Consider the following 14,160-nt stretch of genomic DNA (forward strand, 5'->3'; position numbering starts at 1 on the left):
TTTTCTAACATGCTAGAAATGGAGAATAAGGCAACAACTGAGACAAAAATATATCTTGCCTTGTAAACCAAGCTTCTTAGTACATTTCTTAAAAGTGAACTTTCATGCTGAAAAATTGAAAGGCCTTGAAACAAAAGCTTTAATTACTGGAACAAGACAATGTCTTCTACTTCATTCCATATTTTAAAAACACTCCAAATATGTAGAGAGGGATTTATTTCAGTGTTATAGACAAGTCTTCGGCTTTAAGTAACTCCTTCATATGGCTAAAAAGCTTCTACAGCACCCTGCAAATCTGAGTAACGTTTAGAAAAATGCCACCAATTTCCATTACAACCTTCTAGATTCTGATATTATTGAAGTATTCTAACCTAATTCAATGGAAAAACAACAGATGGTATGCGAATATCAGTGTCTTTTGAGTTATAAACCAAACCTCAAAATGCAGGCGTTGCTGTCTCATATGGTCTTTATGACTATGGAAAGTTCTTTTTTTTTTCCCCCACTCAAAGTAAGTAACTTTTACTGGCCAAAACTGGCTGATAAAATCATGGCAGGTGACACTGAAGTAATGACAAAATCACTCCATAAGTAGTTTTAAGTCAACATAAAATAGACAGCCTGCCATTCTTCTAATTAGATAAGGGGGAAAAAGAAGAAAATTATGTGATAGATTTCTGAACTCACTTTTTGTGCTGAGCAAAAAAGTTCACTTTTAAGTTCATTCAGTGCTCGATATCCTGCTTTGTCCATTTCTTTGGTATTCTGTTCTTATCCTGCAAATTCTAACAGAATTTTAATGGTCATCTTAATTCAAATGAAAAAGCAATGAGCTGAAAGCACAACCAGAACAACAGATGCCATAATACTGCAGAACACGTTGGTCGTAATGATTTCTGTCTCTTTATATTCATTTCTTGTAATGATTGGGGGCATCCGCAAATGCAAACTTCAGTCTGTAGGCCTCTGCAAGGAGCACACTAATTTCTTCATTTCCCCAGTGTACTGTGGGCAAATTCTGTAAAAATATCAGCAATTCCTAGATGGAGGGAAAAACAGTAAGTTAGTTTGGTTGGTTGGTTGGTTTTTAAATGCCACTGTAATAGCAATGAAGTTCTTATACAGTCATTACTTATAAGCAAGGACTCATGTAGTACCTCTCGGTGTCCCAAACAAACATGAGAGAGCATTAGATTCAGTGATTTTCTTGTAACTTTTACAGAAACACTTTCAGTTCAGACAACAGCAAGTGCTGGGGGAAAAAAAAAATAATTAAGAAGTGTGTGAAATCACTTGCTCTGGAAATACTATGCTTGAAAGAAAGCGACACAGCCCAGGTGTGTAAATTCTATGTACCTGCACTTGCCCTTGTAAGGATATACCACCGCTGCTCTCCTTGATCATGGATGGAGACCCCTTGCTGTACTCAGAGAAGCAAGAACTCACACCCATTCTGTCAGAACCATTCCACTAGACTGTTAAGAGGTAAATAGGGTTAGTGTGTCCACTTTATACCTGGTAACAGAGATGCAATGCTTACAAGTACCAGTCATTAGAAGTTACTAGAACTTTAATTCTGAGCTCTGTAAGTCCAAAATAGTGTAACACAAGACCCAGTCTTCTTTTAGATTTGCCAGATTTCCTACATTATTTTAGCAGACAGATGTATCTTACGTACTTGCAATTCCAACCAAGCTCTAGACGTTTTCACATATTGTTTTGCATATATCCTTTAAAAATTCCACATACATCTTCCACATTTAAGATCTTCAATCTAATTTAGTTTGTAACACCTATAGTCCAGACCATCTCAATATCCCTGTGCTAGGTATGAACAGGAGAAATAGCTACAGTTCCTCTTTAAGGAGCTATATGGTATTCATTTAATGTTCAGTACCTTAAATGTTTCTCTAACCTCTTTATAGGCAGGTAAAAGGCAGACATCTACAGATAAAGTAAAGTTACAGACCACGCTGCAGAAGTGCTAAAATTCTCTGCCCTAATTAGTCTTTTCACATGCAAAGATAAACAATATCTGACCCCTTCTGGTGCTGCTGCTTTCTAGCTATGCCTTTCATGTAGCACAGAAAACAACAGTTCAATATCTGTCAACATAAATTACACAGAAATACAGACAAAATTAATCAATAGAAGTAATTTGAATGGCAATTTGAATTTAATTTGAAAAGGTCCTAAAATACGGACTCCTGCTTTGGTAGGGCATATGCTTTATTGTAGCACATACTTATGCATTACTTGTGGCAACACGGTATCCTCAAATACGCCCAACCTCCTGTCAGCCAAAACCCAGGGTTGTAGCTCCATGATGAACTGTGAGGCACACCATCAAATCCTACTGACTGCACTTCAAACAGGATCCTTCAAACATGGTTACTTGAAAAATGTTTGGTTCCTATCCCATCCCTGAATGGTCAAAAGGGCATTTAGATCTATCTGCGTTGTTGTTGCCTACCCAAAGTATTGTTGTGCTCCAGGGCACAGAGTTACATGGTTCAAAATTATGGTTGGTTACAAAGCACGGGACCTCTGACAAGAACTTCCTAGTCCCTTCAGATGTTTTCTTCTTCCCTGATATTCTGGGGAGATGTTCCTCTCACTGATGCAAAGATAAGCTGTTTTTATACATGAAAGATTATAAATCAAATTACTATTTCAGTCAGTTGCAGTCAACTCCCACCTCAATTCTTAGCCCTGTTTTCCCATTCTTTTCTTGTTTCTTGTCCTGAAATATTATACGGATCAGTTTTTCCTCTCTCTTGTATAAAGTTTTGGTAAAATTCATTTCCAAGCAGCCTAAGCCCAGGAACAGAGGGAACAAAGAGCTCACTGGGACAGTGCCTGTATGCCCCATTTTGTTGATGGCACCAAAATTCAGCAATACCTGCAGCAGCACAAAGCTTCCAATCCCCAGCTGCAGGCTGAAAATCGCCAGCCAAGAGAGGACTCTTTGGAAGATCAACTACCATAAATTCTCTCCTGAGTTCATACAGCTGACAGTTTTATAAGGCTCAAAACTTGGTAAGCTAGGGCTTTTTTTTTTTAAATAAATGGTGGTATAAAAGGTCACAAATCCTCAAACATGATGCAAAAGTCACCCCAGGCCAAATATGAAGCTAATGCTTTAAACTTTCCAAAATGATCACTTAGTGATCCCCTCTCTCATGCTTTTAATTATTCTGATAAAAAAACATTCCTTAAATTTTAAGCTGCGGCAAAGCAGCAAAAGATACTTTTTTGGATGAGTTACATCATAACAAACTGAATATGGAATTTTATGATGGGAGCTATAATGCAATCTTAGGAATAAGCAGTTATTAAGCCTTCTTGTTTCTTCTAGGTGCTCTTTTTTTTTCAGAAAAAAATGTAGATTATTTGTGTGCATTTGTATATGTGCATGTATTTGTGAGCATGTGCATATGTATATTTTTTGCATGAATTTGTTTATTAAGATCTATTCTGAAGAGCAGGAATAAGTAAGCAGGGATGCAATTGAAACTGCAACAATGATCTTGCAGTAAATCTGAATCCTGCAATTATACGATCTTACTGTCCTTGTCCCTCCTTCTCCTTCGTCTACACTTGCTTTCATGAAAGGTGGCTGTAAGACCCTTAGTGAGGATTCTGTGATTTCAGGAAAAGGAGAAGAGCAAAAATGAACATGAAACGATTAGGGGAGTGGAGGGTGGGTGAGAGAGAAAATTATTTTGGCTTCATCTATTTCATGGTCTTGCTATGGTGGTTCTTTTGAGTCATACTATATATTTAATTACAACTAATAAGTAGTAATACAAGCGAGTTAGCATGAAAATGTCCCTGATGCACTTGAAAGAACACATTCTTGATAAATTGTTATACAACTGCCAAAATCCCACGGTTTGAGGGGGGGTTTGGTTGTTTGTTGGTTGTCTTTTTTTTTTTTTAAATTCCTATATACTTACTTGACAGTTACGTTGATAACTGTAATTAATAAATTAGCAGAGCAGAGTAGGTTGTGTGGAGCGATGATAAATGCCTCCCTCCATTAAAGTAGTTTCTCTCTTTTGCTAATATAACTTTCAAATTGATACAGAATTGTTCTTGAGAGAAAAAAAAAATCCTATCACACGTGATTCAAAACGTATATCTAAAAGAAAACACCAGACTGCCAGATAAATGCCTCAAAAATATGATTTCCAATGCCCCTCAGCTTTCTCTAACATCAAAATGGCAAAGTCTGTTCCTTGTAAACTACATCAAAACTGAATACTAATAAAACTTCACAAAACACATTTTAAATAATTATTATTAAAGTTATTAGCCTCTTCCTCCTCACTAAGAATGTAACTCAATGAAATATCAGCCCATTAATACAACCTTAAAAAAACCCAAACAAAACCCAGAAGCAAAAGCAAGCAAATTTTATCATCATGTTTGGAAATCTGGTTCGTTATTAAGTATACTACAGTCCCCCTTGATCAATACAGAAGGTTTTGACAGAAGATCTGGTAATAACACTAGTTATTTGGTAATGGCTATCTATAGTTGTTATGCTAAACATTAAAACCAATTATATGAAAAATAACATGTTGATAATTAATAAGACATAAAAATGTTATTCTAATGAGTAGACCTCGAAGGCCTCTTCTGTGATCACAGCAATTTATTTACTTTGAAAACTCAGACCAGACTTTGTTGTTTGTCTGAATTATTGACAAAGTTCAAGTGCAGGGTTTTTTTAACAGAAGAAACTTAACAGAACATAAAAACCAGTAATAGAATAGTGTTCTTATTTCTAGTTAATATAAAAATGGCAATAACTAAAGTTGAAATCAAACTTGAACATACTGAGTAAATTAATAGAGTTAGTTTTCAATGTCAAAACTGAGAAGTGGTCTATTAATTTAACAAATAAAGGCAGTCCTAAAATACAGTGTATTTCTTTGAGAGCTGTTAATCCTTCCTGCTGCTAACTGCAATGTAATTATGGTCTGAGTACTTCTGGTCTACCACAGCTCTATTTTGTACTTATAGGCAGAACCTGCAATCTTAGGATATTTTATGATCATGAACTTTTCGATACTACATTTTAGGAGTGCCTATAACTAAATGGAAGGTAAATTAACTTTATATATAATCTTTCATTATTTAATAAGGAATTGCTAACAGCTGTATTTTGAACAAGAGCTGTATCTATTACACATTATGCACAGATATAAAACACTGCAAAATTTATGCTGGCAATTTGATTAAACGGCTTCTTTATGAGAGTTATTTGTACTTTCAAAAGTTGCATTTCAGATTTTAGAACACAGCACTTACTTTTAAAGAACTAATGAAGTGCAATACCACTAAAATTTATTTAGAGGAATTATTGAGACAAGCTAAGGAGGAAACTAATTATTGCCAGACAAAAATCTTCATATTTTTTTGCAGATAATGGAAAACAAGAAATAAACCACATGCACACATTCAAAATGCTCTTACAATTTCACAGGAAACATGGAGCAAGAAATAGCCAGAACTGGACGATTCAAATGGGTTTTTTCCAACTAGGTGTAACCACTACACAGGTAAAATAAGTACTTAATGTAGGAACGATTTAATTCCTATCTCCCTTAGAATATTCTTTTTCACTTGCTAATATTTGGGATTGCCTAGTGTGAAAGGAAGGGGTGGTATGGATGGCTAGTACCAAACAGGCATCCCGTCTGTGGACTCGGTCCCTCCCTCCCCTGTGTTGCACAGTGAAGCAGACAGACAGACAAACAGACAGACAGACAGACAGACGTGCCAGACCTTCGGCCTGGCTGAGACCCTGTAGTAGCTGCAGTGGCCAGGCTGGTAACATGCTGTGTAGTGCCAACCTCTAATCCTCTTCCCAGATACTTAGGATGAAGGATACCTGGGGCTTTGGGACTCGGCCAAGCTCAGTCCACATCTTCCTCCTTACGCCTGCTATCAAAGCAGGAACAAATGCACTGGCTGGTAACATGAAAGCCCAGGTCCAGCACAGACCGCAGAGCCCAGCTGACCTTGTTCAGTTGCCTTAGAGCTACTTTTCCTTTCTCTCTGCCCCTTGCTGCTGACACACAGTGCACCAAATAAAGAGGCCTCCAGCTCTGAGACAAGTTCTCTCTTCTTTCTCAAGTACTGTTTTTCCTCTTTCAATGCACTCAGCAATATTCCCTACAATGCTGCCACTTCTTATTTCTCCAGCTGTCCTAACCTGCTACATGGAGTTGCAAATAATGAACTGTATTTCTGGAGTGCTGTGAATCTTATTAATTACCTATGTCTCGGAGTCAGAGAAAACATTTCTTTCCTATTGGGCACAGCTGGAATTGAGAAAACTAAGATTTCAAAATCTAGCATTAAAGAGATAGTAGGAATAGGTCATCTACTGCAGCTTAAGAACTATTTGCTGCAGATACAGGTTAAGAGGCATAAGTGGACCTGGATCCATCAGTGGTACAGCTGAAGACCCATGCTGTTTCCTGAGCATGGAGAGCCATATGCCACAGGGCATGTACAGTGCAGGCAGCGACAGCTGAAGTAGCACAAAACAGTCCAATTTGGATACTGGATGCAGTAACGCCCTCCTTGGTCTTGTGATTTCAAAGATTATGGGTCAACCTAAACTTTCATGAGCAGAAGATGGGAAAATGCTGGTTTACCTATTCTAAGTGGTAGGAGCATTTACACCTGCACTGGACACAGTCTGAAGGACTTGAAGAGAGATGTTCTTGGCAAGTTGTAAATTGGTGTCACTCAGGAACTCCCACCTTGTGTGAGTTCATATAGAATCACAGGGGTTGGAAGGGACCTCAAGAGACCATCGGGTCCAACCCCCATCCCGTCCCATGACAGTTTACAGGAAAAACACCACCCCCACCACGACTTACTGAAATAGTGAACATTCAGTGCTGCAAATTCAATGCTAAAGTTGATTTTTTTCTCATACACTTCATTACTGCACATGACCTAAACCGTGCAGCTGGAGTTTCTTGAAAGGGTTATTAATTCTTTCCAACAAATTACCTACTAAACAAAAATTACTATTTATCTTAATTTTGACCTTTCTCATACACCATGATGTCTTAACCATTAGACCATAGCATACTTGGAACAGTATGAAACTAACTACAGAAAAAAGGTTATTCAGAGTTCTAACTAGACTTGTTGCATCTCAAAATGGATTTTTTTTTTTAAATCTAAATAGGTTAAAGGTTAATTTCTCCTGCTATCAGCTTACATTCAGAAACTCAAGTACATACTGATTCTCAAGTATGTATTTTTTATTCTTTTATTCAAATATGTAATATATATATTCTTTGATTCAAACATACATTTTTTATTCTTCATTTCAACTGAACAATCTCCTGCTAATCTTCTGAAAATATATAGAACTATGCTATTCTTATAATTAATTTCATATTCTTAACAAGAACTTCACGGAAACACACCTTAACAATCTGAAAATGAAAGCTTATGAAAAGCTAATGGTCTTATCATTTCTCTTTCATGTTTTTCTTTTCATGACTACTGAAAAAGATTCCTGGACTCAGCATATTAAAACCACTAAAACAGCAATTAAAGTCCTGTTTCATCCAGTATGGATCTCTCACACAAGTCATTAGCAACCTTAATTGCTAATCATAGGATATGTGGTTCTAAAGAACCGAGTTAGAGAAGCTGTGCTCACTTAGCTGAAGAGAGGATTTATATCTTAATTTACCCTGGTATTAAAATGTCTGAATTAATATGGTAAAAAAGTACAGTAAAGGATCACATCTTAGCTGATGCTGTAAGTAGCCTTATGACCTTGTTCTCAAATGAAAACAAAAAACAAACACACAAGTAACCCTCATTCCTAAATCTTAAAACAGGAGACAAATGTACATAAGATCATCTTCTTAAGAAACCAAACTTACTGTCTACATGTTACTATCTACAAGGTTGCAAGGGTTTAGACTTAAAAACCAAAGCACGCCTTGCCACAGAACCTAAAAGATGTTCAACTCCATAAACATCTTATTTTTGTAATATCTCCTTATTCTGAACTGCTTCAAAATGTTCCAAAATTACATGCACGTGAAATAAAAGAGGGCAAGGTTCTGATACAGAGTATTCAATATCCAAGAAAGGGAAGGAAGTTCTCAACCACAAACTCACATTTACAAATGTAAGTTTACATATGTAAATTTGTATTTAAATCAGTCTTATTTTCCCTTGCTTTAAACTAGAGAAAATAGAATGTCCATTTAAAAAATCTCATATAAAAACTGAATATACCAGGAAGAAAACCAGGAAGATTTCTCAGTATTGTTAATGCCACAGCACAGAATAGAATAGTCCTGAACTACTCTGATTATACTTTTTGCAGTATTAGTTTATGAAATATTGCTATATTCCTGGTATTTAGAGATATGTATAATCCTTACGTGACATATAAATCATAGCAAGCAAATAAAAGCCCAAGTATATTACTTGCCACTAGCTCCATGCCAAGAGCAGCAAATTAAGGAAAACAGATGCAAATATCCAGAGTATAAAAAGTCATGAAGATCAGCAGTCATTCTATTAAAAACAAATCCAAACAAAAGCCCTCCAAACATAGAACCTGCTGTACCAATTCAGACTGCAGCAATTATGGCTGAATTTAATTTCTGAAATGAATTGCCAGTGAGTAAGTTCCTACATTCTACCACTTTTTTCAGTAGTCAAGCAAGATCAAAATATTTGTACAGCAGATTCCAACAGAAAATTTACAATTCTGCCTCTCCATAAAGTCCATATGCTACCCACACTTCTTGGTTTGGTTTCCCTGACCATAATTTGGCAAGGCATTTTAAGCGGAAGAGTTTGTAGAGCGCCAAATTTACACATATTCCCCTCTCTACAATGGCTTTGATTTCAACACTGTACTATGGGTAGCTAAAAGCTCAGCAAAAATGGAGAAAGAAATATGGTAAAATATAATGACCATGGGGACAAGCATGTATCAAAATTTTATATGCTTCAGAATTCAAGCAATTAGTATGTTTTGACAAAAAGGTATTCCACATTGTAAATCATTCTGAGTAAAAATCTCATCTTGTTTTAGAGAAAACATATATTAAGCATTGCTGATGCAAAATTGCCTGTATATATAACTTAAGTAGCACTGTCTGAGATACATAATTTTTATATGCCGTAACTATGTCACAATGCAGCAGCTACTTACATTGGGATTTTTCTGGGAGAAAAAAAAAATATTCCCAAACATAATTCAAATAGAATATTGTCTGTATCTGAGGGATACAGGACTGCAAGAGGCCATTTCCATTACGCTGTTCACTCGCCCACACCACATGAAGCCATAGATAGGCTTTCGTTCTGAATGATAAATAAATGCTTCCGAACCGCCATGCCAAAGCTCACAAAGCACCTGTGCACCTCTAAGGGACTTAAGGACACTGATGCAGAGAACCAGGGACTCGGAGGTGGAAGAGGAGAACTGAACCACCTTCATGAAGATATCGCATTTAAAGGAAAGGGCAAATAAAGAACCTGCCCAAAGTCCTATGTCGCTACATTGGCAGGGCATCAGATAACTGGAAATTTCCAAGTTAACCTGAGCAGCCTCACAAAAATCAATAACTACTTATCCAAAAGTCCCTTCAACTCTGAGGAGAATACCACTGTTCACATTAAGAAACTGTTTAAGCTTCCTTGGTGAGGAAAACCTGCAGGCACAAGACGAGCAATCTTCGATGCTGCACAGGATCTCTCAACAAACAAAACCAGCAACAGGCTCCCCCAAATCTCTATCCATACCTTGATGCCTTGAGAGAAAAATATACATGAAATTGCATTTCATATGTACCTCTTAAAAGAAATGATGCTTCAATCGGACAGAGGTTCCAGAAATGCTTTCATACACAATCAGACTGAACCGTTAATTCAAATGTACACAATAAAATTCAATTGTACACTATAAGCTAAAGAATAAAAATATTCTAAACCAGCATAAAGACTATGCAAGGAACATGACCTACAGCTGTGCTCAAGACATTTTTTTCAAACTGCTTGGGGACAATAAGAAATCCAAACCAGGACTAATCTTACTGTATCACACAATAACATAAATGAATCAAGCATTGTCAGAAAACATACACTGCTATTTACCTCCTAATATTTTACATAGAAAGTACTTCACTTTATCTAATGATTTATAAATAAAAGTGGAACAATGTATATCCTTTTGATTTTTCACCCAAATTATGGTATGCTTTAAATCTTTACCCCAATTACAAAGCAATACAAATGCATTCTAGAAGATAATCATACTCCCTCTCAAGCTTCATAGCTTATTTAACCTTGTGAAATATTCTTTTAATACTCCCTGCTAGGGCCAGTTCTTAATTTCCCAGTCTACTGTTGTTAAACATAATTCTGATGAGATTACAGAAAACCCTAACACAGGATTCTCATGGAGGTCCCAGAGAGATGTCATTTTTCAAAAGCATATAGACAAAGGATATATTACTGGGATTGTGGAAAATAGTAATTCTAAAAGGAGTACATGAAAGCCCTAGGGTGTATACAAATATCCTAAGGCCCCGGGACTCTAAGATAATTAAAATACTAACACGGTTCATTTATATAACATTTAATTGCTTTTCTTACATAGCACTATACTGATAAAAATAGAAACCTATAACTTCAGCTTTGGCCAAGAAGAATTTGAGATCAAATTTCTATGTAAGGTGATGAATGCCTCAACTTCCATGGAAAATACAAGTCTGAAAACCAACAGCTGAATGCAGGATTTATTCTTTGTTTATCAACAAAAGAACAGCCTCCAGACACAAACATGAACTGAATGTCTTTTCAGTAAAGTGGGTGACAATGGGCTGGGTGAATTTTTTCCCCGACTGCTGATTTTTAAGATTTCCAAGATTAAAGTCCTGAAAGCGCTTAGGCTGTGAGTATCTCTTCTTGGTGATTCTAGTCCACACACGTAAGGAAATAATTAAGTTTACACCACAAAACTTCACCAAGATTGGCACATTGAAAGCAGTGGCCCTCATCATAGCATCAATACCCAATAGAGTGGTTCGACAGAGGAGCAATCTGACAGTTGCAAAGCAGCTCCAGACTGGTCATCAAAGGTTAAGTCAGTCAAAATCCTAAATTTTCCACTATGTAAAGGCAAATCTTAATAAACCATGGAAAAAATATGGAGAAAGAAATACTGTTATCATAAAAATTACTTTAGCACATGACAGATACTAGCATTACATAAACTACTCCTTAGGAGCTGGACTTGAAAATCCTTATGGGTCCCTTCCAACTCAGGATATTCTATGATTCTATTAATAATATTTCACAGTATTTCTCCTAGGTGTAGCATTCTCACATATGTGCTTTTGTAAAAATTCAGATTACATTAAGAAGAGGTTTGTAGCCTTGTGGCCTTCAGAGATTCCGAGAAAAGCCTTTGAAAAAAAAAAAATCTATCTGAAAGGATTACCTAAAGACTTAAAACTACACAGAAACCAAATAGGTTTTAAGGAAAAATGATAGCTAAATTGATTTTCTTTGGAGAACTGGGCTTCTGACAATATTATTTAATTTATAAAACCATACCTTGTGAACAAAACACCATTTTGTTTAAATAAATGAACATGACCAAAAGGTGTTTATGGGTTTGGCCAAAACTGTAATAACAATGCACCACTGAAGCATTTTTCCACTAGAAATAAGTGGTATAATGTAAGTGTTTGATGGGCTGGTTTGCCCACAGTGACTACATGTCTCATCATAGGCAGATGAGAGGAGGAATTCCTGTATTTATCACAATACTCTCCTAGAAAGGAAACTCTAACACAGCTAGGAAGATGTAGTCTTTTTTCACAGAAGAGAATCTACACGAAATATTCCTTTCAGAGGTATTTTACTGGTGGTAATTTCAGTTCCCTTTAATAGGCCTGCCTGCAAGCTGGCAGCTCCATGCTATCCTCATCTGTTCTCAGCGACAGCAATCTTTAAAAAAAGAACATGGCACAGAATAACAGTTCACAGGGATTGCAGATAACCCTGTTAAACCTGTTGGTCTATGCAGATCAGCACCTGAAATCAAGGGCGCGCGTTCGAATCATGATGAAAAAAGATGAACCCAAAGCTGCTGTGAATCAATTCCCCAGGACTGGATGCAACCACTGCTATTCACTCAGCTAACAGCAAGCAAATCCTACTGTGCCAAAAACAAATTAGGATAGGCTACATGGGAGCTCTTACTATATTTCCTAAGGGATGTCTAATGCAAAAAACCACTACAGAGAGCAAACAAGTTGTTGCATGTAAAGACCTCGCTCTTTATGGCAGCTGAAAGAGCTAACTAGGAGGCTACGATGGAAATAGTAAATCTGCTATAATGGCATTTTCTGGAAGAATTTTAAATCCAGTTTGTTTACAAGTAGATGACAAAACAATAGGCATTTTAATTCTTGTTATTTTTATTGTCTTGCAGTTGCAGTGAGACAATTTCGTTGTAAGACAGCAAAATCTACATGCACCAGCATTTAGGAAGCCATAGGAGAGAACAGAAGATTGAAAGAAAGAAAATTAATCCTCTTCCATCTGCTTGTCTCAAAGAAAGGCATATGTCACTTCATCCTATTATTCAGCTCATACTCCAAAAGCTTTTAGTTTCTCTTTGTTCTCTTATCAGCAGTTTTGATTGAGTTTGGTAGTCAAGTGTACAGGCTCCTGTGATTTTAGTCTTCTCCAGGGTTACACACTGATAAGGCCAATAATTGACATTGTTATGCTGCAGTTTCTGCTGAAGAAATAAACATGGAAAGAAAACAGTTTTCTTTGTAGAGAGATGTCTCCAGTGACAGCTGTGAATTACTAACTAAATGGAAGCCCTGCCAGTGCATTTAGTTTAGCAGGTCACTTAAATTGCTCAGGAAGAACAAGAGTTTTTTCTTTGTTCGTGAAAATCTTTTTTATATTGAAATGGAGAAAACATAGAGATCCCTTTGTTGTATTTACTGAAAATAAATAAAAACATTGATTGGTGAGAGAAAAATACCTTCTAGTAATCAAAAGTGCTTTTTTCTGGAAACTTACAGGCTAATAAAATCAGATTTTCATCGTGTGGAAGATTTGATTTACAACGTGGATGGTAACAGAATCTCTGCAGAATACAAACCATAAAGGCAGGCTCACAGGAAATCTTCCCAGCCTATACACACCCTGCACTAAACCCTTCCCTTCCTTTAGCAGGAGTCAGACCAAACGTAACACTTCACAACACATGCAGATGAGAGGAGACCCCAGTTTTGCAAGGTGTTCCTTCCGGCCTACAAAAACACATCCTGGGACCTCTATGTGCTTTGGTCTCAGCATCCTTAAAGCTGTAAAGCTCTGACCAGAAAGCATACATATATTTCCTGTCACTTCATACAAGCCTCCAAAATAAAAATGGGGAAAATGTACTGGCAGAACAAAATGAATTTATTTCTAGAGTTCAATTGTGTTATTCAACATGGTGACAAAAATTAAAATATAATAATGAAAAAGCAGTGATTTCTCAACTACTGTTGAAACCTTCTAAAACAAAACTGCTTTTTCTCTGCAACTAGGCTTTACAGAGATCCACAGTTTTAGACTTCTGTTTTACAATGGCAGTATGGCTCTAACACTGTGTGCACCTTAGAACAGACAACTAAGAATTACTAGATATGAAAATGTTTAAGAGGAAATTTTGTGAATGCAAAAACATATTTTAGAACTGACAACTGCCGTTTCAAAATTGTACTCCAAGGCCAATTCATTGTCTGATTGTTTCAACAACTGTCAGAACCTCAGATGTTTTCTGTATCTACACACAACAGCAACCACATACATCAGTTGGAGCACTATTTGTCTGATATACAACAGAAATTTTGGGCTGATTCCTACAGTCATAGATATTAAAGCCAGAAAAGATCATTACTTATCTTGGTCTGACCTCTTGTGTAGATAACAGGAACTAAACCTAAATCTGTTTTTCTTTCAGGAAAAATTACTTGAAATCCATAAGAGCTGAAGAAATTAATCACTTATTTGTTAATGCCTTAGGATTCCTTGCTATCGTATTTCTCACACATTAATCAATTCACCTATTGG

The 14,160-nt window shown here is 36.5% G+C and overlaps 1 protein-coding gene across 1 annotated transcript in view; it reads right to left on the minus strand.

The window, feature by feature from the left end:
* Positions 1–590: 590 nt before the first annotated feature.
* TBC1D22A (TBC1 domain family member 22A) overlaps positions 591–14,160 on the minus strand; it is a 173,729-nt gene continuing 160,159 nt past the window's right edge. The window contains exon 13 of the mRNA XM_084278381.1: positions 591–1,039. Coding sequence (XP_084134507.1) covers positions 911–1,039 — 129 coding nt within the window. The 3' untranslated portion in view covers positions 591–910. The remainder of the gene's footprint in view (positions 1,040–14,160) is intronic.

This window comes from Gallinula chloropus, assembly GCF_964237585.1.
Source record: "Gallinula chloropus genome assembly, chromosome: 1".
Classification (NCBI taxonomy): domain Eukaryota; kingdom Metazoa; phylum Chordata; class Aves; order Gruiformes; family Rallidae; genus Gallinula; species Gallinula chloropus.